The sequence below is a fragment of the Corvus moneduloides genome, chromosome 4 (genome assembly GCF_009650955.1).
Source record: "Corvus moneduloides isolate bCorMon1 chromosome 4, bCorMon1.pri, whole genome shotgun sequence".
NCBI lineage: Eukaryota > Metazoa > Chordata > Aves > Passeriformes > Corvidae > Corvus > Corvus moneduloides.
This window is the reverse complement of record NC_045479.1, coordinates 52,330,266-52,357,345: the sequence shown is the minus strand read 5'-3', so window position 1 is coordinate 52,357,345 and position 27,080 is coordinate 52,330,266. Positions and strand designations below refer to the sequence as shown.

General features: G+C 37.3%; 1 protein-coding gene across 7 annotated transcripts in view; it reads right to left on the bottom strand.

Moving 5' to 3' along the window:
* Window positions 1–27,080, bottom strand: part of PTPRZ1 (protein tyrosine phosphatase receptor type Z1) — a 137,342-nt gene that overhangs the window by 9,160 nt on the left and 101,102 nt on the right. For 2 of the 7 annotated variants that reach the window (XM_032107566.1, XM_032107568.1), the window contains exons 12-21: window positions 21,929–25,496; window positions 18,274–18,418; window positions 11,189–11,280; window positions 7,871–7,956; window positions 5,563–5,583; window positions 5,303–5,399; window positions 3,794–3,876; window positions 2,940–3,074; window positions 1,572–1,706; window positions 427–590 (exon numbers count right to left, since the gene is read on the bottom strand). In XM_032107566.1, the coding sequence (XP_031963457.1) occupies window positions 427–590; window positions 1,572–1,706; window positions 2,940–3,074; window positions 3,794–3,876; window positions 5,303–5,399; window positions 5,563–5,583; window positions 7,871–7,956; window positions 11,189–11,280; window positions 18,274–18,418; window positions 21,929–25,496 (4,526 nt within the window). The remainder of the gene's footprint in view (window positions 1–426; window positions 591–1,571; window positions 1,707–2,939; window positions 3,075–3,793; window positions 3,877–5,302; window positions 5,400–5,562; window positions 5,584–7,870; window positions 7,957–11,188; window positions 11,281–18,273; window positions 18,419–21,928; window positions 25,497–27,080) is intronic. The other 5 variants (XM_032107567.1, XM_032107570.1, XM_032107569.1 and 2 more) reach the window with 4 other exon arrangements.

Below are 27,080 nucleotides of genomic sequence, written 5' to 3'. Positions count from 1 at the left end.
GGATTACAGAGTATCCCTGCACCAAAGAAAGCATGAGCCAAAAGCATCCTAATGATATATTTGCAGAAATGAAACATTTATCCCCACACATGTATCTGGTAAGCTCATAGCATTCAGGAGAGCAGTACAGAAATGTGGGAAAAAAAAAAGAAGTAAAAGCACTTTTGCAAAAAAAGAAAAAGAACATAGTGCAGAGCAGCATCATCTTGTTTATGGAGATTGACGGATTTACAGAAGTGGCACAGACAGTTGATTAGTTGGCCTTACGAAGGAGAGAAATATCAGATAAGAATATCAGCTAAGAAATTAATCTTATTCCATCAGGAATTGTTAAATGCAAGAGTGAAATTTTGCTTAACCCACAGAGAAATTATTTTTTTCTGCAAAACAAAAGTGGAGTGAACCTTACAGGACTAAAAACCACACCTGCAATGAACCACAACAGGCCCAACAGCGTGGCGCTTCGCATGCGATGCCTTCCGCACAAAGGTGAGAACGGGCAGTGTGTATTCTGGAACACCCATGTCAGGCCACTGGGTATAATGGTACTGAGTCACTATGCGTCCACTAGACCTCCCCTTCTGGGAACCCTGCAACAGAAACATAATTCCACATGTAAGCAGCCCATATCTTCCTTTATTTTCTTTCTGTACCTAATAGCTGTTGAACTGGCTCTGAATATTCCAGCCTTCAAAGAGAAGGGGAAGGGCCAGTGCTTCTGTCTCACCAGGTTGCCCATTGAGTGGAAAAATGACCTGACACTGTCTCTTAGGAAGCCATAGAGAAAGACTACAAGCACTGGAGAGATAACATATTACAACTGCTCTCAAGAGTCACCAGCTCTTCCTGCCACTCTGCTCCTCTGTTGAGTGAACAGAAAGAGTAGGATTCATCTCACCCAGCTTTAGTGGTCTACAAGGTAAGTAGCCTTGTCTAGGCTGCTTTTCTAAGCTCCCTTCCTCCATGGCAACTCAGAGGCAGGGATTCCTTCAGAAAGCAGGTAATCTCATTCAAAGATTCATTCCTAAAATAGGCAGAATAAATTAATTGAGAGTAAATGCTGCATGTTATGTATTAATTATGCAGGGAGGGTGAGAGACTAGATGTCTCGGACATTTATGTGGCTGGAATAAATTAAGTTTTCAGAATCCTCCTCAAAGTAACTAACATCACCCTGCTGAGAGAGCATGCTGGTTCTGGTTACAATAAAGTAAGTGTGGATTCACCTGTCTTTAGAAAGGAAAATGGAGAGCTGAGGTGGATAATTTAACTCATACCATGTTTTCTTCAAGTTGCTCTCTTTCTGAAAATGTATCGTCCTGCTACCCAGGCAGGCAAAATCCACGTCAGCTCTCCAATGTGGTCAGTGCTTTTTCTCTGATGGTCCTACAGTTTTCTGAGTTTATTCATCTGGTCAAATTAACTGAAGTTGACAAGCATCTTGGCTGGCTGAGACCTACAGGATTCGGCTTTACATATACAGCAGAAAGAGTTGTCAACTGCTTTAAAAATATTCTGAGCATCTTTTAACTCTTCCTTTTGCCCACCTCTGTTTTCAGGATGCTACAAACCTTTTTGATCTTGGTGTTTCTAAGAGTAAAATTCCTCACAGTGTAATAGGCAAGTACATGAACACTCTTCTGAGTAACCAAGAAGTTCCCATATTCTTCACTACCTTCGGCAGGCCAGTACTGGTCACATTTTCTCTGTTAAAAAGAAAATAAAAAATAGAGGAAAAAACCTCCTAAAATGTCAAACTAGTAAGCCAAAATATTCACATTTAAGAGCATAGTAAAGCACAAAACTGTACAGCGACTGTCAATACACCCAGTTTATAAATAGACATGATCTTCTGTGCAGGAGAACAAGTAACAGTTATTTTGGCTGTGCAAAGATGCTCTTCATTTGGAATACTCCAAAAAAGAGGTTTAAATCATACTATCAGAGTTGAAGGGGTCTAATGTTGTGGAACTTTCCATTCTATAGACACTCTAAAAACTAAAGAAAACAACACGATCTATAGGAAAAATAGGAATACATCCAAGTTAGTAGAATTGTATGTGGCTTTTGATTAGTTTATAGTATGGGCAGAGAATATTTATAACTGGTAGCCAGGGTAAGAGTGAGCCTGTGTATGGCTAGAATGTACAGCAGAGAGCTGTGATGTGTCCAGCCTTTTGGCTGGGTAGTCATATAGCCTTCTCTAAGAGTATTAGAAGAGTGTTTGTTTATAGCATGGTGTTATGAATGAAGTGGTACTCCTAGGGCAACCCTCATCTGCAATTGCTGTGTCTGTATCATCTGAGAGATGCTTTTTAGGTTGTATGGTAAGATTTACATTCATTTTAGGCACTGCTGCCAGTGTGCAGCAAGTGTGATGCAATGTGTCCTCATGTGACCCCAGGGTACATGTATACTCGCACCACATAATCAGAGAAACACACACCCTGTGATGGGGTTTGACCTCTTTTTGTCTCACTGGACAAATGTGTGTCTAGTCATGTAGTAGGAAAGGAACTGGGAGTACAGGATGTTAACAGTGAATATCCAGAAAAGTTCACCTGAAATATGTTCTTCTCCTTTCCATGGTCAAAGGCAACCCTGACAAAGAGCATGATGGCAAGCAGACTGGTAGCAGAATGTGGCACAAGGTCCACAGTCTGTCCACTTCTATTATATAGAAGAAGTCTTTTTTTCAGGATAAGATTTTTTTTGTGGTTAGAACATGGTATTTTCAAGACTTATTGAATATTTTCTTTAGTTTCATTCTACAAATCCTCAACTTTATACTTCTGTAGCCAGTCCTAGTACAAGCAACTACTACAAACTATTGATTTTTGTTCAATAAATGACAAAACCGGATTTTTAAAAGACAGGAGTTTGCTACAGGTAGATCTACCAACATCAGAGAAATAAAAAACAGACAAAGGTACTCATACCCTTCCTTTCTCAATGAGATTAGTTATCATCACAATAACTTCTACGTTATGTTCCCATATCATTCTCCAGAAATCTTCTGCTGTTGATTTTAGTGGCCCTTGAGCTGCAATGTAGGCTTTTGGCTTGTTGTAGCCCTAAATTGAAATATAAGAAATGACACTTGTCAAATCACTGTCCATGAGCAAAAGGAGGTTGGGAGGTGTACATGACATTTAATGTATTTATTTTTAAAGACTTTGAAAACCTTTTAAGCACTTTTATGTTTTTAACTATTGAAATTGCAGAAACCCTGTGGTATCAGATAACATATGAATACAACTGTTATGTCAATATTTATCATTCCAGCAAATAGGATATGTATGTTCAAATGCCCGTGTTCAGGAAGAACATTGATATGATAGTGATTATGAGATGTGTTACAGAAGTGGTTTAAAAAATGAATCATGATCACTCATGTGTAAATAACTATGTAATGAAAACCGGTAATGGTGCCTTGGTGAGGCTCTCAGCTAAATAGACTCTTCCTCTCATGAGATTACCTCAGAGGGGAGAATTAACCACTCAGATGAGATATACCTCTAAAATGACTCAGATGTGACAGGATATTTTTTCTTAAAAAATGCCCTTCATTAAGCTGCAGTTGCTACAATATGAAGATGGATTCCAAGAAAGAATTGGCATTTTACCTTTGCTTTAACTTCGTAGGCTTAACTTAGACCACGAAAGTTTTTTTAACAAAATCTGTAATATTGTGATACTTCTTTTGCATTAAACCTATTCATGTCCATTCATATTTTTTTTTACAGAAAAGACTGACAGATCAATAGGCCAGTAGATAGGAAAAGGCACTTACATCGACATAGTTGGCGTTAATGTAATCAGTCAGTTTTCCATCCTTTTCTGCAAGCTGGGCTAATTTAACCCTAGTATGATCATCTGCAGTAAAACAAGGGAGAAAATAAGCAATTTTTGGTAAGAAATATATTCTTTCTCGTAAAAATAATGAGGTGTATTTTTACAATGCATAAGACCAATACAATCACATATGCCAACATCCTTTCCTTAGGTATGAATCAGATTCAAAATTCTAATTTGCAGAAAAATAAAGTAATGACTCCAAAGTTTGAAGGGATTCAGAATCTAGTGGCCTGAGTAGCAGCACCTCGGATCATTTTAGGCACTATGACATATTTCCCCTATGGCCTCTAGCTGCTGCTTGTAAATGTGTATGGGTCTTCCATAAGTCCTGTGTCATGACTGCCAGATCTGCACAGTGGGATGTCTCAAAATGACAGCAGGCACCGTTGTTGAGGAGCTTTAATTCCAAGTTAAAAGAACACTGGAGAGCAATGAGACTTTGAAAATGCTGGTCATCTGAAGCATCAGCAGTGGCTACATCAGGGTGAGCTGAAGCGTTCTGTAGGCTGCACCAATTGCAAGAACTACACTCGAGTCGCTTACAGAGGATTCTTGCTACTTCAGCTGCCCTAAGCTGCCTCTGTACTGCTCTTTAATAAAACAGCCCCTGGGCTGGCACATTTCGTATGACCAGCTACAAACACAGAGTGACAGAGGAAAATCCCTGAGTTTTTGTCCCTTTAGAGACATCTTTAGCCAGGGGGATTGTCATTTCCTGTTGCTGGTTTACATTGTCTTCTGCCAGACAGCTGACTCTGTCACTTTTTCTATTAAGCTTTAGTGATGCTGAATGCCGAAGATTTAGATTTATTTAGAGCTTTCTTGTAATCAGAACAAAGTCGAAATGCTATGGAGAGTTAAAAAAATTATTGCGCCAACAAATGATCAAAAACCCAGAGGCAATAGCTTGAAAGAGATATTAACAAAACTGAATAGTGTTTCAGAGCAGAAAAATCTGGGAGAGTGATGCAGTGGGAAAACAAGTGTACTGGCTAATGAAGATGCTGTACTACATTGTTGCCAGGCACATAAAACCAGAACATTCATGTTTGTATGTGACAGTAAATATATCCAGGGATTTTGAAGCTCATAGAGACAATAAATCACCATTACTCCAAATCAAAGATGGATTAATTTTGACAATCAAAACACAGCTTCTTAGGCTTTCTAATGGCATTATAATGAAATCTCCCAACTCCCTTTGGGTCATCGCAGAAGACACGAATATGTCTTGCTGACACATGCTCATCAAAGCAGCAGAATGTCAGAGGCCTAACTTGAAGAGATGTGAAATCTCATGCTAACTCCTCTCCAAGGAGCACTTTGCTGAACAGTAGCTGGAGGTTTCAGTGTAGAAGTATTTTTGCTCCCACTAATAACATATAAATCTATACTTGTCTGTAATTATTTCTTGCACAAAACAACAAGTGATGCTTTTACTTACAAGCAACAATGTTTATGTATCTATTCTTATTCTTGTTGTCAGGGTGATTAGAGCTGTCTGATGTAATACCTAGATCTACAGTACAGCTCTGGATTTCCTGAAAAAAAAGTATGCCATTCTTTAGTAAGTATTAACATACATAAAATGTCTTTAAATACAGTAAGTAAGCATGAAAAGAACCACAACCTTACACCCAATTATCTATGATATTTTACAACTACTTCATTGCTAAAAAAAAATGCAGTGAAATAATTCCTTACCTGATAAAACTCTTTCAGTGTCTAATGAGGGAATGAATGCAAAAAAAGTAAAAAAAATCAAATTCCACAGCACAGAACAAATGGATAAGTGTTTATATAAATTACAATTACTATATGGAAAACAGTTATGGTCATGCAATATATCCATAATAACAACAAAACTGTGTATTTTGACAAAACTCCTAAAGGAAACAACAGGTAATTTTCCCAGTTAAAATTATGGCATCTCTTTTCCTATCTTTAATGTTAGATCTTAGGCCAGTGAAAGCTTGTACATATGAGCAACACTACAGACTTTAGCCAGATTATCTGTAAATTTAACAGTTCATTGGAATTTTTATTGGTCCTTATAAATGCATCAGTTTCTCTGGGGAATGCTTTTGCTCTCTTTGCATTCAGCTGCAAAACCTCCACTGAAGCAGGACTGTGTGCTGTCCAGCCAGCCTCAGAGCACTCTGGGGAAAGACAGAGTTACAGCCCTCACTTTGGCTGCCAGCAATTTCAACGATTTTATAAAGAGAGACAGGCTTGAGAAGACAGGCACAAACTCTCTAAGACTCGCAAAATTAATTCATTTTATTGATTACTTTAGTTGACAGGAAACTCAAGCATTTATAAGGCCCACACTGTTAAATAGCAAATATATTGCCATCACTAAAAGTACTAATGATGCTTCCCAACACTTTTTGTAATTCATTTTAATGTCAGTGACCTTAATCTACTTAAATATATGTATAAAAAGTGGTTGTCAGTCTAAAAATTAGATTTTAAATGTTATTTTGTAGTAATATAAAAAAACTTGCTACCCTCCACCCCCCAAAAAATCTGAACCACCTTTGTACTCTTCAAATGTATGCTAACTCTGCAAAGACAATTACTGTATTTCAGTTTTTCCCAATCTTCTAAGTTTTCTATCAGTAGAGAAAAGAACTGGACACTAATTCTGGAGTAGTCCACAAAGCAGAAAAAGGATCACCAAGAAATGATGAGGACACTGACTTTTCTTTGCAATAGTTAAAACTAGCATGAAATATGTCAGATGGTGCTGCTGTAGTTCGGTGACATGCACAGTATTTTGTCTTTAGATCACTTCTGTAATTAAGGAAAAGTAAAATTGTAGGACAAGATCAATTTAGAATGAACAATCTGATTTCTGTATTGCTGTACTCACTAATGGTGACAGAACTTTGTATCCATTGTATTAACACACAGTCCTTCAAGACCTGCTCTTATTCATAGCTAGCTGAGCTGGAGCCCAGTCCCATCAGTGCATATGCACATGTGTAGTATATGAATATATACTGGACATTCACAAGTATTTACAAATTTGGTCCCACAATCAAATGGATATTCTGAATGTTAAATGAATTGAAGAAAAAATGCTGATGAAGAAGGTTATGTGAAGGACATGGAATTTTTGGTCAACTAGATCACAATACATTGGCTGGGGAAACAAAAGCAAAACCTAAAGATGCAAAACTCTGATTTTTTTACTTTCGTTATTGTTTTTGCAACAGGAATATTACAATTGTATTTTAAATTAACACAGACCAGTTAAAAAACTTGTTCCCATCCCCACTGACTGATTTTGTTTCAAATCTCTTGTAAAATTGCTGATGGTACAGCTTTCATTACGGTATTTGGGGTTTTAATGTTTATGTCAATTAAGTTAGAACATATCCATCTTTAAATTGATTGCAATACATGAGTGTGAAAAACAATGAAGATCATTAGTTACATATGGTGATAGTAACATTACATGATTAGAGCATATCTTTCAACATTTTCAAATACCTCTTATGAACCATATACTTTAGGAAAGGAACTGTAAAGCTTTCACTACCACATAGGAAGACTACATTAGCTCCCCTGTTAATCAGAAGTCTTGCCACGTGTACTCATTATTACTTCCCTTTTATTTTCTCTGTAAATGGAACAAGCAAATGTGGGTAGCTTCTGCAAAATTCAATTGTCATTAGTATTGGAAAAGCTTTAGATCTATCACTGTGTCTGATAAACCATATACATTGCATTATCTTTGCATAGTTTATTCACACAATTGTTCAGTATTTTAGCACAATAATAAACATTGCCATTTGTACCAGTCCTGGTAGCTTTTAGGAATCTCCCTAGGCTTTATGCATAAACTCCATACTGGTCTCAAAGCACTCACATTTATTGTGTTATTTCATGCATTCATGAAATTGGTGCCCAAGTCAGAATGTAATGCCCCCATTTTTGTTTCCAGGCATTTAAACTTAACATTATTTGTACATGCTAAGTAAAAGACGACATCATAGAGCCATACCTCAAATTCTTCAGAAAAACCATTACTTGCATGTAAATCTGCAACATGTTTTGGAAAATGCTTTATTGGAATTGCTCCAACATCATCTTAGGGGTGGGAAAAGACAAAAAGTATATTTATGTAGAATAAAAAACCAGTGACATATAATGAAGTTTATATGTAGGCAATCCACAAAACATCCTGAAATAAAATTCTTGGCATGAACTTTGGATATACAACTCCCAAAAAATTACAACATTCTTTTATGCCATTAACATTTCTAAAATAGTTGCCTAACACTTGAACATTTCTAAATTATTATTTGGAAAGAAGATAAAGAAAATGCCTTGCTAGGTTTTGCTCTGTCTGTAAGCTCCCCAAATCAAGGTGCTGATTCTGCAAGATGCTGAGTTTTTCTGTTAAATAGAAGAACATACAAAATTCCCTGTGAAGTCATGGAGATATGGGAGGATTAGCTCTTTGCTCTCAAAGGCAGAGAGCAGAGCTCTGAATAATACTGATAAAGTAGGAATGATTAGGCAGAGTTGTCTGGGTACTTCACACTGATTAGTGTTGCACTGGAACTCAGATGCAGTACATGGACAAGATGCATAGTCCCAAGCCTGCTAAATTAAAGCAGCATTATGCCAGTAGTTTCATATTAATTTACAGTTGCATGTTTGCACTGGCATCCAAAGTAAACAGCAATAATTTTCATCTTTTACTGCATTAGTGACTACCTTCAGTACAGAAATTTCTCCCTGTTCTCCTTATGATTCTATGATTACAAATTGATAATAATCTTATGTCTGATCATGGCAGTACTGACCGCAGATTTTCACATCAGGCTTCATATTTCAAGTTTTAAATGCAAGATTTATGTTTAACACTTCTTGGCTACCCAAAAAGAACAAATCTACATTCTCAAGGAATAAGTGTGATTAATGTAACATCTCCATTTTACTTTAGACAAATACAAAAAACCGCTTGTGTAGAATATGCATCAGGAATCACATCAAAAACCTTTGGGACTTTCAGTCTTCTCTTTACTGCAAATATGCTGTGTAAACAAAGTCATCTGTTTGCTAATTATCTGCTAAAGGATGGCATTATTTCACTTAGTTTTGGTACTGAAAAATAATTTTGTTGGGTTTTTTTTTAAAGCCTTTCATGGTTTAAAAATATGTTTATTTCACAATCTGTAATTTCATCACTATTTCATATGCGAACAAAACGTCAGAAACATTGAACAAGGACCTGTTATTCACATCAACAGATGTTCAGCATTTATCCTACCTAATAATTTTATCTTTCAGTTACCAAGAATTTGTTGATTTGTACCAAGATCCAGCTGATCTTCCACTTACATGACTGGATCTGAATACAAAAAGTGAATTTATCCAGTCAAGCCTAAGAGAAGCTGAACAAATGTGTAACACAATCTTCACACTTTGGAAATGAAACCTTGCATGAAGGGTTTATCCTAATGATATGCAAATGCAAAACCAGAAGGGAAAGCAAATGACCCAAAGAGTGAGCACAATAATGGAGAAACAGGTTCTGTTTCTTTGCCCATGCAAATCTCCCAATTCAATCACTTCTGAATCCAGGAATGTATTTTATATCTGGATGTCAGGTATCACTTCAAACTACTGAGAGTTTGATAGTGGATCTGAATACTACCCTCTAATTCATTATTATTTGAATGCTTCTTTGAATTGTGCTGTGAAGTGCCATGGCATTTTCTGTGAATAACTGCGGCTCTCCTATCTCTGCCAATGAAACTCCATGGAAGGAAAACTTAATATATAATGAGATCTGTGGAGTGTGCTTTTGGTGATAGCCATAAGAATTGAACTTAGCAGTTGCAAAACACTCTTCCTGCCCTACAGTCTTTTCTAGTATTACATTGTAATTAGATGCAATTGTAAAATTACACTGTTGAAACACTTGTGCAATAGAAAACATAGTGACTGTTCACTTGACATCTGCTGCACGCAAAATAAAACTATTTCCTCAGTGCTTGCAGCTTTTTCCATAAAATATTTTGTGTATTTTCAGTCACTTAGAAAAAAATTTCTCTTTAATATTTATCAGCATTTCGGAAGGAAAACCTCCAGCTTCAAAACATGTATTTTAGGCACTCAGAAAAACTGTAAGTGCAATTATGACAATGGAAAACACTTTCTCCCTGAGGTGACATGGTCAGGAAAAATTGTAAAAAAATTATGCAGTTGTAATGCAATATAGTTAATGATGGAGAATTAAAGCAGACATTTCCTATAATGATTGTTTGACATTCATATATAATCATGTTTTCTGAAATCAAGCTGAAATCTCTGCTTTTCAACCATTTAGTTAAAGTTTATGCATCTCCTAACAACAGCAACCCATACAAGATGCATTTGAAGATATCTACAATTCAGTTACAATGGAAGCCTAATGTTTGGGATTTATTTAACTAGATCTGTTTACTAGTTATTCACACAAGGGCTGATTTTCTTCCTTTAGTCATTCCATGGAAATCCATCTCCATGTGTAATAGCACAGTTTGCAAAAACATTACTTGTGGAACAAGATATCCTTGTCTCATAGGTGAGAATGTGACTTAGGATCTGCTTCAGGATAAATCTATTTAGGGTTTAAATAGATGAATGAAATTAATCTATTTCATTCTACACAGACTGAAAAAGCTGTGAGGCTGCACGTGCTCCTCTGATACTCTTTGAGGAAAGAAAGGAAACAGTTTCTCCAAATAAAGGTGGTGGATATAGAATCAGAAGATGCTAATAATATTCTGAACTTCTGTATTATTTTCATGAGAGGTTCACAGAACTTTACCATCGTAATTATGCTAGTAAAATACATAAGTGTAAGAACACGCTGTAACTGCAAGTGAAATGCAGACAGATGAGGCATATCCTCATCTCCCTGGTAAAAAGAATAGGACATGTTCTATACACAGGTGACAAATCCAATTAAAGGCAGAAACACAACAGAATATGTTGCTGGTGTTATCCTCTAGAGCTATTTAGGGTGGCTCAGATGGCTACATGAGCAGCCACTCTAGTGAGGCTACACTTCAAATGGTTACAAGGCAGAGTATCCTTGAGGCAACTCTGTAAGCTGAGGATATTTGTCTTCTGTGTTACCTACAGAAGAGATTATTAATAACATCAGTCTGCCAATGTCAGGTGTACCTGTTTACACAGACTTGTACAAGAGGTTACAAATCTCTGGTTTACAGATGTTACAATATATGAAGAATTCATATTGACACATATAAAGCAGCATCTTCCAACAGCTAACACCAATCCACAGAACAGTTGCCAGAAATACCTGAGACTGGGAAGATTGGAGCTGGGGGAGCAGAAATCACTCGAGGTGATGTATTATCTTCTAAATAAAAATGAGCAGTCTGGAAACATTTCCTAGAGAGGAATAAAAATAAAAAAATATTGAAAAAACAAAGAAAATAAAAAAGAAACAACAAAACCCCACCAAAACATTTTCTGAGATGATTTAGAATTCTGGCATTATTGAGTCAGAAAGCAAAATCATGATTTTGAAAACCAATTTTCATGGAATGTCTAATATTACTGCTATAATATAAATATTCCCCCAGCACATCACCAAATTATGCATACAACAGGAAGATACTACATTACCTCAGCAAATTATAGTTCATGCATCTTTACCTATACCAGAAGCAGAAGATAGAGCACACATCATAGTGACAGCTGAAAGAGAAACTCTGCACCAGGAGCTACTGTAGATGCTGCACAGCTCCAAGTACAAAAAAATGCGACTTTCTTCCTTACTTATCTAAATTCACTTAAATAATTACTGTTCCCTTTCATGTAATGATGCTAGCCTGAAAATGGAGCAGTGTAGGAGACCAGATCTGGAAATTCATCAATAGATGCTACCACAGACACGGAAGAGCAATAAAAGACAACACGCCCTGTAACAGCCAAAACAGTGGCTCTAGAACTACTATGACTGGGGCTAAACAACTTTCCATAATATAATCACAACACTGAGGGACACCTTAACTAAGGAGGGCTTCCCAAAGCTGACAGACCGAAACAGGGGAATTTCTAACTCCAGGACATGCCAGGTTTGTTGCAAAAACATTGAAGTATGAATACAAATGGAATCAATCTTAACTATGACCCACAATGTTATTTGTATCTGTGCTGTAATCCAGATGTGAAGATTATAGGAATAGCATCTGTTAAAAATCCAAGCTATTCAAAGGAATGAATAACCAACTGTTGCTGTAAGCATTGCAAAGCCTCTTTAATTAAAAAAATCTCCATATGATTAGACATGCTAATAACAATCTTAACTTTGTTAAGATTATTATATAATATGTATATATTATATATATATTATATATAGATAGATATTATTATTTGCTTGTCATTAAATTCAAAAAGAAATATATGCACCATGAAAATACTAATCTCATTTTATATTTACAAGATTCTGCTTCTTCAAAGCTGTTGGCTGAAACTATTGTATGATTGTTTGCTACTTTGTATAATCACTGTTACTATAAATTCTGTAGCATTCCTGTATCACTGCAGTCATAAAACCCCTCATATAATTGTTACAAGCAGAAATAAAATCTGAAGATACTTTGAGAAATATATAGGGAATATGTGGCTGTTGTCATTCTTTCCAGAACCATTAATATAGATAATAAAGACTTTGGTAAGCTTATTTGAATTAAGCCTCTGGGAAACATGCCCATATTCTCAGAATGTGTTGGGAATTTTCTATCAGTGTACAATACAGATTCTCTTAAAACACAAGAAAAAGCAGACAGCTGCCTAAAACGGAAAACTGAGGCATGCAAAATAGTTCCAGTGATTCACATGACAATTAAACCTGAAGTCCAGCTAGAATTCTCTAAAAGCGTATTTGTGATGTTCACAGAGAAGCTTTGGCTTTGCAAGAGAAATTTGCAGCAATACTATCTGTTATGTACTTGGTTTTACTTAGAAATGGCAATTTCAGATGCAGACCAAGGACACCAAGGTACCTGGGAACACCCTGCTGAATTTTAAGGCATCTCTAGCATTAGAATTAGTGGCTGCTGAGGTGAGAGAGGCTGTCTCAATGCTAGCATAAGACTCAAGAGTTAGTATCAGAACTCTGTGTGAAATGTTTCTGAGACAGGCAGGTACCAAAGTCTTCAAATCATTACATACTTTGGAAAGTCTGGCCCTGTCTGCTGGGCACAGTGAATGCTGTATTGTGTTTATTAAAAACTGCACCAACCAAACATGCCAACCAGTCTGATGCTAAAGCTCCAAACCCAAAAAGTGTCCTCCCCCCAAATGTCTACTGCTTGTGAACACCCATCATACACAAGGTTTATGGACTAATGTTGTCACCTATTTGCTTGAGAAAAGATTGAGCTATAAAGAATTTAATTAGCATAATGACTTTCACATCTAAAGCTGTACTTAAAATGTCCTCATATTATGCCATACACTCATTATCCCTCACTGAGCCAATGTATTTTTAATCTTTAACAAGTTAATTATGGCTCAAAATAAATTACACCCTTAGCGCATTTGGGAGACAAATTCATAGCAGTTGACTTAACCTGTACTGAGACTCATAAATAGGCACTCCATCTGCTTCTGCATCAGCACTGAAAGCCTTCATGACTAAATCTAATGTTAATACTCACATCTTGTTAATTATCACTTGTTGTTAATGAAAAAAGTGATGACTATTTCAAACTTCCAGACAAAGGTCCCATCACTCAATAACCTGATTATTTAATTTACACCTTTCATCACAGCATTTAGATCTCCAACCTAAAACTGTAATTTGTAATTTAGACACTGCACTTGTTCAAAAACACACTTTATATATGGGGGCAGTGCTAAACCACTGAATTAATTACAGTGTCTGGATCTGCACAGCAGCAGCAGCAGCACTTCTGTCTGACAGGAGGGATACTAGACCTGAATGAACACTTCAATGGGAGCGACTTGGGACTACAAGACTAAGCCTCAGACTGTGGGGGACATAGATTTTCTATCATTCAGGCCCTGGACCGTGGCTGAGAATGTGTGCTTACTTCTGCCCTGGGACAGGCACAGCTCAGAGCTTGGCTGGGACTGTCACCGAGGCAGGCAAAGAGCCCCGTGCACATGGGACTGTGCGTGTGTGCAGTGCTCCTGCCCCAGGGACTCAGGAAGGGAGCTGAACTCTGAAAGGCAGAGGCATCTGTGAGAGGATGTGTTTGCACTTCTGCTGCTCATGCAGAATGGTCTTAGAGGCATGATTCCATCTTTCTCTGAAAACTTCAGTTCTTTTGTGCTCACAGCATTATCTGCCAGTAGGTCTCAAACACTTATTAGATTTTTTTTTTTAATGTTCAGATAATTTAAAGATCTGATGGAGCCCAATGATCTTTTAGGGGATCCTTAATGGACGCCAATTATTCCATTTTTAAATAGCTGCAATTAATCTTTATGTGTTTGTCAACTGGAATTTTAATTGCCAGATTTTATTAAAACTTTTATTTATGAGATGCCACACTGTTGAGAAGTTTCTCCTTTACAGATGGATGAGTGTGGCCTCTGTATATTGAAATCTGGTTTTAGTGTTTCTGCATGTGCAAGTTTAATGATCCTTAGAGAGGACTCTCAACTCTGTTTCTATAAACTTATCACAGGACTCAAGGCATGAGCTCAAATCTTGGATAAGAAAATGAGCATTCTCTGACAGGTATGTTTCAAAGATATAGGGTAGTAGAGGAAAACTAAAATTCAAATAACTGCTAGGGTGTTGTCTGTCATCAGGTTGGTAACTTCTGAAGTGTTGCTATCATGAAATGTCTAACAGGCTGCATGACAGGCAGCTGATACTCAGTATGTCTGTAGATGCAAATGGACCTGCAAGTGCATTAGTAGTTTGTGGTTCATGTTATTATGGTCTTTTACTACGATTTACTATGATGTTTGTTGAGAAAGAATTTTGAATGGTACAACTCCTACTGATAACTCTTACCATGCCACTATTCTCCGTGCTCTTCTTACAATAAACATTGTAAAAATTGATCTGCACAAACACGAATAATTAAGCAAAATGGTAATAATGAAGCCACCAAGAAAAGAACAGAGCAAGCACATTCAGGTATTCCTGCCACATCTCTGCTGCAAGAACTTGGAAAGTAGACAGATACTGAAAGCAATGGATAGACTCTAGATTTGGACAGAAAATTCTCTCTAAAGCTATTAAAAAAAGTCTATCTGGACAGCAAGGCCACTAAACAGGGCAAAGAATCTCCTTGTTTATTCTACTGTAATCTTAATTCCGCTGAAGAAATGAAAGGAAAATGACATTGCTTGAAAATTGCTTGAATTACAAAAGATACATGAAACCAGAGTAGTTAAAAATTGTGCATTTTCCTACTGGTAATTATTCAATCTTTAGACAATATTGCCATTAGAAGTTTTCATCCTTGTCAGAGAAATAAATACCTATCAAAAAAAGATTGAAATTATGCCTAATGAGATAGTGAAGAGATTGAGGAATTTCCTCAAGTGCTGATTAACAATTTCATTTAAAAAAAAACCCCAAAACCCAAACCCAAACAACAGATGGTACAGAATTATTTTTCTGATACAAGTCGTTAAAATGAAGAAATAAATAATTTTGCCTTTCTTTAACCTTGGGAGACTGGAACTTGTTGCTCTTGGTAGTCATTTGGTTTTCAACCAAATAACACAACTTTTGCACATTCAAATAAAGAGCTAATAGTGGAAACAACCCTAAATACTATACACTCAAATGACCAGCTATGACCAATGCTTTTTGTGGACTTCTGTTGCAAAAGGAATATAGAATAACTCCTCATAAACCTAAATGTTTTTATGAACTTTAATAAATGAAAATAATTGGCCCGAATTAGGAAAAAAAAAGGTGCATTATAAAAAGAAACATTAACATCTAACAGCAATTATTTCAAAACAAACTATTAGAAAAATCTTACAGACTTTCTACTAGTATTTCCCAGGCTTAATAAAATCTGCATAGCAATGAAGTTAATATTCTGATTTTTTTCCAGACTTTAAAAAGAGGTGTGTGTTTTGGCAACTTTGAGAGAGGGCTGCAAAGTCCTACCTACAATGCATAGTCTTTATGTTGCATTCCTCTGAAGTAAGAAATAGTTACTGGTGTTATCATAATGCCAAGAGAATTTTGAGGATTAACAATAAAAGAGCTCCATATTTTATTTTGTAGTGCACAAGAAATACACAAAAGATTAGATTCAAGTCAAGAAGATATTATTGCTAACGGGATTTTTGTTTTATTTTGAAAGACTTGTTTTACAGAATTGTTCATTCCCAGAGAAAGAATACAAAATGAACACAATGTTATTTGACAAAAACAAGCTTGTAACATGTAGGATTACTAGAACTGCATTGTACAATCTGGGTCTTTAAATGCATGGCCGCCTTTGGCAGATAGAAGAGATTTCAAATACTGTTCAGCATCAGGGATGAAACCCTTTGGAAGATGAATATGAACAATCATGTTGCATAACATGAATGACAGGGAAAGATTCTCAGTATGCAAGTGGTTAGCTGGAAATCCTGGGATGGAGAATATAGTTATACAACTAAGCATAAACTAAGAAATGAGTTGTGCAATTATTGTGGCAATTAACTACTACTTTGAAAAGCGGAAGAAATCTTTCTCAAGGTTCATTGTTCAAGTGTCTTTAGCCATGGCAAAGGCTGTCTAACTCACTAGCACATTTGCCTGAAACCAAAGAAGCTTGAACTCAAATTCTCCAGCCTAGTCTGTTCAGGAATGGAATGTGTTCTGTACCCATGTGGAACACACCCTCATAGGCTGACAGAAAACCAGTGTCAGGAGACTAGAAGAAAAGTCAGTAAGCACAACCCTGACACTACAGCCTAGAGATAACAGTAGTCAGTAGTTTGGAAAGGGCCAAAGTTACTGGTTCTCTAGCTTTTTTTCATTTTAGATTAAGCAGGATTATTTGGGCTGAAGGAAGAAGAAACAGGCTCTGGAGGCATCTGGAAGGAGATGTTTGGAAGACTTCCCACTTCTTTATACAGTCCCTGTAAGAGCAAGGTCCTGTTTCTGGCTGCTAGTTTATGTGTTAGCACAGCAGAAGCAGGATCAGCTTCCAGCCAATCACTAAAGCAGCAGAAGTTTTTGCAGCTTATTTCCCCACACAGCGTTTCCGGCCCACCACAGCATTTCCTCCCTGACAACCTGCACACTTGAGAAAGTCTTAGGACTGTGCAAAGGTTTTGAGAGCAGACATGCCCCTAGGAAGACTGTCTTTAACCAGAACCAGTGGAAGAGTGACAAAGCCTTGAGCATTGCCACATACTGTCATGTGGCTGACGAGGTTCCTGGTACATTTTTAGTTCAGGCCAACTTGCAGTATTTCACACAACGCTTGACACAGTTTGGGGTTAGCACAGGGCAGAGGCCATCCCCAGTAAGCGATGTGAATGCAGCTACTCTGTTTTTATCCTCTGTGAGAGAAGTGACTTCAGCTGTATGGAAGCTACCTGTGCCATGCTAGCTGGTCTGTTTTATTGCACAGTGTGGATACAGTTTTTTGCTCTTCCTGATTATGTTATTACGGCTTCTTTTAACCATCAATTCTCTTTATAGTATATTTTTACTGGCTTATCAATTTATCAAGCCACAGAGAAACATGTCCATGAGGAAACCTCAGCACATGTGTGCACATGAAACACATCCATAGTTATCCACTAAAGCTTTGAAGGGCTGGAGGGCTAATTTTGGTTTGGCAGAATCACAAAGGAGAATGACTTTTTAACCACAGGACATCCTAAGAGCTACTCAGTAAGTGACCTTCAAACAGTTGCACTATTACAGTATCATCATCCCCTTTCTGTCTTCTACACAGTGTCAGCTACAGCACACTCCTACAGTGCCATATGAATTGCTTATCTACATACTCCTGTTGAAGACCATAGATTCTCATTCTAAATTGGTATCTACCTTTTTCAATGGTTAAAGGATTGGAAAGATAGTAAATTGCCCCATGCCATGATATTTATTTTCCTTCTCCCTCTTGCATTTCCCAGTGCTCTGTTGAGTTACTTGGTTTCTAGGCATCAATCACAAGTTATTGTTTACTACAGTCTCCCAATATAAACTATTTGAAGTGGTTAAACTCTCACCAAAAAAAAAAAAATTGCAGTTGAGTATTTTGAACAGAAATCACCTCATTTTGTCCTCTTTATGACACAGAGCAATATGAAGACATGGTAAGAGACAAGATCCAGTCTCCTTCCTAAACTAGCTCAATAATGCCAATCACATTTTTGAAATCAGAGCTCTTTAGAACTGAAAAAAAGGTCAACCAAAAAACAACTTACCTCCAGTAAATGAGAATACCCACAAGAATCACTAGACAGATAAAAGTCAGGGCTGATACGACCACAAGTGGTATAACTGTCTTCTTCTCTGATTCCAGACTCTCAGCTAGACCAATACGAGACTCATGGCTAATATTACTTGCCTCTGCAGTCAGAGAAAATTGAAACAGTCCATGTTTAAATTCTGAGAAATGCACAGCACAAGTGAATGTGTCTTATAATGGGCCTACTTAATATCACTTACCTCTATTTTTTACTATGTACTGCAGAAAGTTTATACATTTGCAAACCAGCTTACAGAAGATAAGCAGATAGAGGGTAAAGCAAAGTGTTCAAGCTTATGTGACTCAGCCTTCCAGCAGTGGAGACTTCTCTTTGTAAGAATAGTAGACTGTTGTTAAAATCCAGAAGAAAGTTTTTTTTATTTTAATCTGTTTTATTAGCTGAAAGCCAAATGAGTTAAGAAATCTGAATACATAATATTGGAATGTGCACTGGAATTGATATTAAACTGCTAGTCATATAATGGAAATCACTTCTCTGGCTAACAGGTTAATATGAAAACTATCTTGCAACAGTCCTTATGTGCTTGCTGTATTGCAGTTTAGCTTTCTGTATTTTTATCCATTGCCCATTCTATAAATTGCTTTATGGATACATTCTGCTTCCTTTGAATCCAATTGCCTCTCTCAACTCTACTGGAGCCACAGTTAAATTTCCCACCTCCATCTTTACAGGTGATCAAATTATTATTTAGATATTGCTTTAGTTTCATATTTCTGTGAGTCATATAATGCTAGACGACAGAAATATTTAGACATAGGAATCTGTATGAAAATTAAAACAATATATTTTCTAATTTTATTAAAGAAGGAAACACAATGGTGGACAACATCAACACTGTATTTTTAGCTTTGGTTGTACCTCAAGAAGTAAACATTTTAAAGCTGTGATGTTAACATAAAAAATGGATTTATTTCAGTCTGTGCAGTCTCCTGTGAGCTTTAATTGAGTTAAAATGCAGAAATAAGCACTTCTGCACTTGTCAGAATGAAACCCCTAGAATGTTTTCTGCTTTTGTGAACAGTCCTACTTCAATGAATTTTCTGTATAAGAGCAGAATTTTGCTGTATAGAAAACATCTGCACTCCATTGGGATTTCAAGAGACCAATTCTACATGAAAAAAAAGCTTGTACACAAAGAAAGGAAGGAATGGAGTTGGATCTGGAAAGGAAAAAAGACAGCAAATTACATGCTCTAAATAAGATGTCAAAAAACAAATGGCTTCACACAGTACAGATTTCTAGGCAGCTCTATTTGCTTCCATTTTCTTGAGTTTAGAGGCTTTCAGAACTTTATGTGCAAAAAGGTCTAGGCTCTGATTTTGCAGATGTCTTCTTGGTTTTAATTCAAAATACTCTTTAACACCCATATCAATCACTTTGCTTTAAATTCTGCAGCTCAATGGGCAAAGTAATTGAAGGCACAAAGTTGCTCCTGAAAAATCTCCAAGTTTCTCTTGGTTGATACTTCCTATTGATTTCAGAGAAAAACTATGTGTATGCATGAGAAAACACAGTATGATCCCTTTGAAACAGTCAGACTTGCTTATCCAACTCTGGACTAATCCACAGCATAAAATCCAATGCTAGCTGTGCGATGACAGGGCTCCTTCAAACTTCATGACCATATTCTATTAGGATTCCTCCTATGGTGAATGAAGTGCAAGACTTCTGTAACAGGAGGTTTCTTGCCTACTTGGCCATCACTCCAATGATGGCAGCTGAAGAGGCAGTCTCAGCTATAGTAGATTTCTTTGATTTCTAATAACTGATGTGTTTGAATTCTTCGCGTATTTCTTTCTATTAATTTGCCTTAGTTTCTCAAAAGACGCTGAAAGGCTTAGGTAGTCATAGAGGTCTTAAGGAGAAAATCCTAGTTCAGAACAAGCATAATTATGCATCAACAACTACAAGACTGGGAAAAGTTTAAATGATGATTTTTTTCTGTAATGGTCACAGCAAGAAGGTATTTCACCAATTTCTGCAAAATCCACTGCAATGTATAAGTAAGTTCTCAGGTGAGAGATTATTTTTTTTTGTTTCATTTGTTTATAATTTAATTTAGCAAATATGTCTTTGATTTACAGGAGTCCATGTCAGACATGTTGAAATTGAATTTTCAGTTTATTAAAAGCCAGTATTTAGCATCATGTGTTGGAAAAAATATAATGCACATGAAATGATACTATAGAGTGTCTTTCAATAATATCTAGAAGACAAACTAAGTCTGTTGTACTCCTCCTTCTCCAGTACTCTATAATCCTTTTTGAGTTACTATTGGTAAAAATTCGAATTTTATGTATTTTATGTATTTTACACAAAGTGGTAACTACTTACCAGTGAACTAATCGACTTACTGATCCAATTTTGTAACACCTACCTTGTTAGGACTCCTAGTAATTTCAATGTTTTCTATTTTCTTTTAATTTTTATTTTCTATTTTTCACATTCTACTAGCCCAAACTATACTGAGTACCAATTTACCACCTTTTCATATTAGTATTCTGTTACTCATGAGGTATACAACCTTATATAATTCAACTGTGTATTTATTTGTAGGACTGGGCCGAAACCTTCCCACGCTTTGTGGATTCCATTCCTTAGTGGGTTTAGTTGAATGATACTGCCCTCTACAGATGCTGCAAGTACATAACAGAAGTTCAATTTATTTTCTAAAATACCAATTCAACCTTGTTTGTTGTTTGTTTGTTTTTTTTTTCCAAAGATCATAGATTATTTTTGACTTGATTCTTTGATTTTAATTCTTTAACACAAGAAGCAATGAAGATTATGTGTCTGAATACTTCAGATTTTCCACAGTGCATTTTCAAATACAAAGGAAATGGGTTATCAATTCTGATTTCTGACTTCATCCTTGGAATCATGCGTCACAAATACTCTCACTGACTTTAAGAGGAATAAATAGGAAAATAGCATTAAATATAAACAGGTAGAGGAGAATCTGGCTTTACTTTGGGAATATGCAAATCTGGCACAAAAGTTCTGCATCTGAAAGTGGCATACACAGAATAAAAATTAATGTTTTTATGAGTACATATGAATCAGAATCAAAGCAGCATCTTCTTCCTTGTTCAACCTCTTAGAAAACACACAAAAAAAAGTGCTGCTCTAAGTTTAAAAGAGAATATCAGGGGTATGTTTCCTCTGGCAGAGGCATGATTTCCTCTGGTGTTATTTCCATAAGGGCAGCACTTGTCTTTGTACAGAGAACTTAACAGAGAACCTAAGTCTCTCTCAAACCTTTAAAACAAAAATTAAACAATTAGTACTGATTCTGGTTTTAGGTTTTGCACCACTCAACTTCTGCTGACAGTATGCATCTATCCAAAAGCAGAGCATCAATCATTTTAATGAAGAGTATTTCAGGTGCAGTTTTAAGTAGCCAGAAGTAGCATTCACAAGATAACCAGCTCAGTATGCACCCCTGTTCCCCAATGCTTCCTTAATCACACCCATTGGCACTGTTACTTTCTCCTGTTATTAGCTGTAGATAAACCTGCTTTTTCTCTATGGCACGAAAGTATCCCCTCACAGCTTCCCATGGTATTCATTAATCTTATCCATAACTAACCTGCCTCAGAGATGTTGAATACTGATGAGTGATCACTAGTAACAGATGAGGTTGATGACTGTGATGATCCAGGAGTTAATTCTGAGTTACCTGCTTCAATTGCCGCTTCAGTGTCTCTCTCGTTATGGTCAGGAAAACTGAAATCTGTTGAAGTTTCATTATCGTTAAGGCTATCTGAGGTACCTTGGCCAGAACCACTTTCTTCATCACTTGTCAAAACAGCCCAAGACTTAGATTCTGATGTGTTTTGGAATTGGACGCTAGAAGTCTGAATGTGGTTCTCCAAAATTTTCAGGTCGTTGTGCTTCTTGGGTATCACACTTGCTGTCAAAGTTGGCATGGATGTATAATTATGTCTGTTGATGGCACGGTTTATCTGACTGTCAGATGCAGCAGTAGAAAGCTTCTCTTCTTCAGGTTTCTCAGAATATGAACTTATAATTAGGTTACTCTGAGACTTGTCGTTGTTTACCTTTGTATTTTGATCCTCTACTGACATATCCTGATCTTCTCTATGGGAACTGCATGAGATGCAGTTACTTACAGGGAAACCATCATCATATTCATCGTAGTCATCTTCAACTACAGAAGACCACAAATCAGTACTGGACATGACACTGGGAGACAACCCAGAGGATTCTCTAGAAGGAACCAGCAACCTACGCAAAGTTACAGGGATCTCACTTTTAGGAGGAACAGCCGTAACTGAAGTAAGTATATTTGGTAAAGGAAGACTGTGATGAACGGACACATCAGAACCAGAAACAACTGCAGGCATATGAACAGGATCAAAACCAAGTGAGGAACTTGAAGAGGCACTGGCAGCCTCACTTCTTTCAAAAACACTTGAAGACATATGGCTGTCTGTAGGAGTAGCTACATGTGATGATGTGTCACCTGGTAGGAAGGGAGTTGTTACAGCATTTGCTGCCTGGGGGAGGAAGGCATTTGTGTTTTCTAAACTGGTCAGCTGGAATGAAACATCGCTACTGTACAACGAAGGCATAACCTTCTCAACATCTTCACTGTTAAATAAACTGGAGGAAACATATTTCTCACTTCCATAAGAAACAGATAAACTTTGAAGTGACGCTGTGGGCTTACTAAAAGTGTTTGACATCATATCAGCAACAGAAGGTGCAGATGTAGAATGCAGCTTGCTTTCAGTTGTAGCAGAACCTGGTGCCATTTGATGCAATATTTGGTCAAATGTAGAACTATCTTTTTGAACCCTTGAGCTTTCAGCCAATATTGGATCACTAGGCACAACTGCAACTGTGCTAAGCAGAGTGCCATAGCCAGAAGATTGGAAGGAGGACTGCAGTAATGCTTCGTTATTTAATGTAGCTGAGGTCTCATAAAAGTACAGCTGAGTCGAGGATAACATTTTGCTATAAGCAGGGGCAGAGAGAGCTTGATCTGAGCTTGCACTAAGCATAGGTTTAAGCAAAGTGTCATCAAAGGCCGGAGTTGTAACATGCAAAGGCTTAACAGAAAGGTGCTTTTCTGTAAGTTTACTAATATCATGATCAAATATCTTAGTAGTGGGAAAAGCAAGAGAGACTGGAAGGATTCCCTTTGTGCTAGAAACAGGAAGTGGGCTTTCTTGCAGAGACATATTCTGCTCAATTACAACATTGTTAGAAACAGATGTAGAAAGTTTATGTACCACTTTACTTTCAGCACTGGAAGCCATTTCACTTAAAGAGGAGGAAATTTTCAGTTCTCTCTCATCTCCATATATAACATCACCTTTTTGAAGCATCCTATTAACATCACTAAACCCAGATGATTCATATGGAATCTCATCAACAGAATCAGAGGAGGAAACGTTAAGTACTGTCAAAGTATCTGTATCAGGCAAAAGGGACTCACTACCAGAGTATGCTTCAGACCAATCCGTGTCACTAGATACAGAGCGCGTAGGCTGCAGCAAAGTATCAGCTTGTGATATTACAGAAGAAGGTTTATGCACCAGTACATTGTTATAGCTGCTAAATAAAGGATCTTGACGAAATATGCCAACAGAATCATGCACAAATTCTGCAGAGTCATAGGAAACAGTAAAGCTTTGGAGGGAGCCCACATTACCAGACAAAGCATAAGGAAGTTCAGACATTGTAGATAGTACATGCATATTTAAATCACTGCTGGATGGTTCAACTTGAGAAAATATGTGAGTTCTATCATGACCAAATATCAGTGTCTCTGAAGCAGCATGAGTGGTCTGATGTGACACCACATCAGCATATTGAGCAAGGCTTGGCTGTATTAATGGATCACCCTCTGCCAACGTCAAAGAAGCATGCAGGGACACCTTATCACTTGCAACAGCTGGAGTAGCACTTTGTGGAAACATTTGAGAAACTGTATACAAACGGTGAAACATTTTACTACTGGAGGAAGCAGAGGAAAATGTAAGCAAAGGTACATCATCATAGGAAGACAGGGTGGGTTCAAATGACACATCAACACTGGGAAATACAGGTGTGGCATGCAAGGTCACATCACTATCTGATGTAGCAGGGGTAGTGTCGAGCATCTGAGAGTCAAACAATAAAGGGGTGACTAGAGGAAACACTTCACTACTGTAGGAAGGTTGAAGAGGTATCTCACCATTATAGACTGGCTGAGTTGTCTGAGAGAGTACCTCACTGGCAGCAGAAGCAGAACCATATTCTCCAGAGCTTGAAGAGATAGAGTGAGGTGATAATTCAGCAGAGGAGAAAGCAAAAGTAGAATAATGTGGCAATTCTAAATCCGCATCTGAAGTGTCTCGTGAAACGACTGGGCTGCTTGAATAGGGCACTGTAGTTGGCTTTAATCCCTCTACATAAGCATCAGTGTAACTGGTCTGAGACAACTGCCTGCTAGGCGACGCATCAACAGACTGAGTTGTTGGAGCTGTAGCTTTACGAAACCACAAATTTCCATCAGTGGAAGTATGCTTTGGAGGCTCATCAGAGCTTGAGGGTGCTACACCTTCTGAAACATATTTAATGGAGCCTGGGGAAAGAACATCACGCACACTTATGTCTGGACTTCCTGAAGGAAGGGCATCTTCTTGGGAGGTCTCCTCTGTAACCAGCTGTGATGAAGAAGTGGTAGGAACTGAACTCCAAAAGTCATCAGATTCCTGATGAGGTTTAAAAGGAGACAATAAGAAATCTTCATCACTGTGGCCAGTAGTGGTTATTCTTGTTGGCTCGGTGCCTGAAGAAAGATATATATACTCTTCTTCTCTGCCTTTGGTAGAGTCAATGAGTTGAGGAGGACTTCCAGCAATTGTTTGGGATTCCAAAAAAGGATCTTCCTCTTCAGAAATTTCACCAATAGGTGGAGAAGTAGCATAATAAACTGCTTTGAAAACATTATCCTTACCATGCAATTCTTCTCTTGTTAAGTATCTATTTGCTTTAGCTTCACTGGGTTTTGTTCCCATTATTTCTTGACTGTAGCTGGATGTAATCACCTGAAAATCTCTCCTCAACTGGTTCACTGTACTGTCAGTGCTAGGAACCACTGCAGTTTCTTCATCCACCTCTGTTTGCTTTTCATCAACTTCATCCTTTGAAAAAAATATCATTGCCGAAGACAATTAAAAATGTTTATAGACTCTGTACATGAATGAAAACTAAAACTGTAATAATACGCCTTCCTGCATCCATAAAACAAGACAACACTTGAGAAGACACTTTGGTCTTAAACCAAAATATTAACTGCAAGAACAGGTATCCTCTTCTATCTTGAAAAATATTACATATTGGCAATAAAAACAGAAAAATACTGTGTCCCAACAACTTCTTCAATATTGTGTAACTTTAATTGTATTTGACAGGCAAAAAATCACTCACAGTATTTATTTACTTTATTAAAAAAGCTCTAACTCTTTCCTAATAAAATGCAATTGTATATGCAATATATAGTATGTACTGTATACACAGCAATGAAAAAACAGTTTTGCTATCACAGTGTCCCAGAAGTTTGCACTAATATCCTGATAGCAATTAAATTGTAATAATAAGAACAGAATTTGTAAAATATATTTTATGACCTCAATGCTGCTGAATCTTCAGAGTTTTCCGGAAAAGAAGATTTCAGGATCTTCAGCATGACTGTAAGAGTTTCACAAGTGTTGTGAGTCGTATTCCCTAGTCCTGTGACAAAATGACCCTTTGTTTTCTGAACATGAATGATGATGAATAACAATGTTTTGTGCAAAATCTGTGTTAGAGTTTTGCCTTTTAAGGATGTATCCAAAAGAAAAAAAAATTACATGCCTGAATGCAATCAGGATTTAGGCAGTGCTTGAGGATCTAAAGTCAAACCTTTTTGTCCCCTCTCCAGCTTTTCCTGCATCAAATCAAAAGACAACATTGAAACACCTAACTTGCTCAGCAAGCATTTTTGTTTTGACCTAGACACAGCAGCCCCTGCAGCTCTGGGCTGTTCCCCCATCTAGGGCTGCACCAGAAGTGAACCTGTCCCAGCACAATCTGCAATCTATATTGAGGGACACTTTCAGTTCCTGAAGGGACTTGATTTGACAGGCACACATAGCCCTAAGAGTCAGAGCAGCACAGAGCCTCTTGCAAAATAGTTTCTTTTCCTTATTTGAAGATCTGGCTTGGTGATGTGGTAGAAATGCCACTGGTTTTTATTCAAAAGCATAATGCTGAGAGAAAACTCCCAGTAGATAGGAGATAGGCACAGTTATCAATCTAACAACTCCTCAGTTTCCACTATAGTTTATAAACTATAGTTTACGTTCCTGCATGGAACAGGGCACAGCAGGGAGAAGAAAATAAAAAATGAACAGCCTTTGAAGGAACATGCCCAAGATAAAGAGCTGCTGAATACATTATTGACTGAGGCACTCAGCAAACAGGAGTTGTGAGCTTTTACCCAGTCTCACCAGAGCAAGGGCTAGAGCTGGGCTTCACACTGCAGTCCCTCTTTGAACCAGAAACCTCTCAAGCACTCACAAAACATAAGGTACTTCAGACATGACTCTCAGGTTTGGATTTCCTTCTAAGGACTAGATACCTAAAATATAGGGACAGCAGCACCAAGACTGTGTGTCTTTAAACCTGGGCTGGACTGGACAGACCCTTGTTTCTAAAGATCTAATTTCTGCAAGGCAATGTATGCA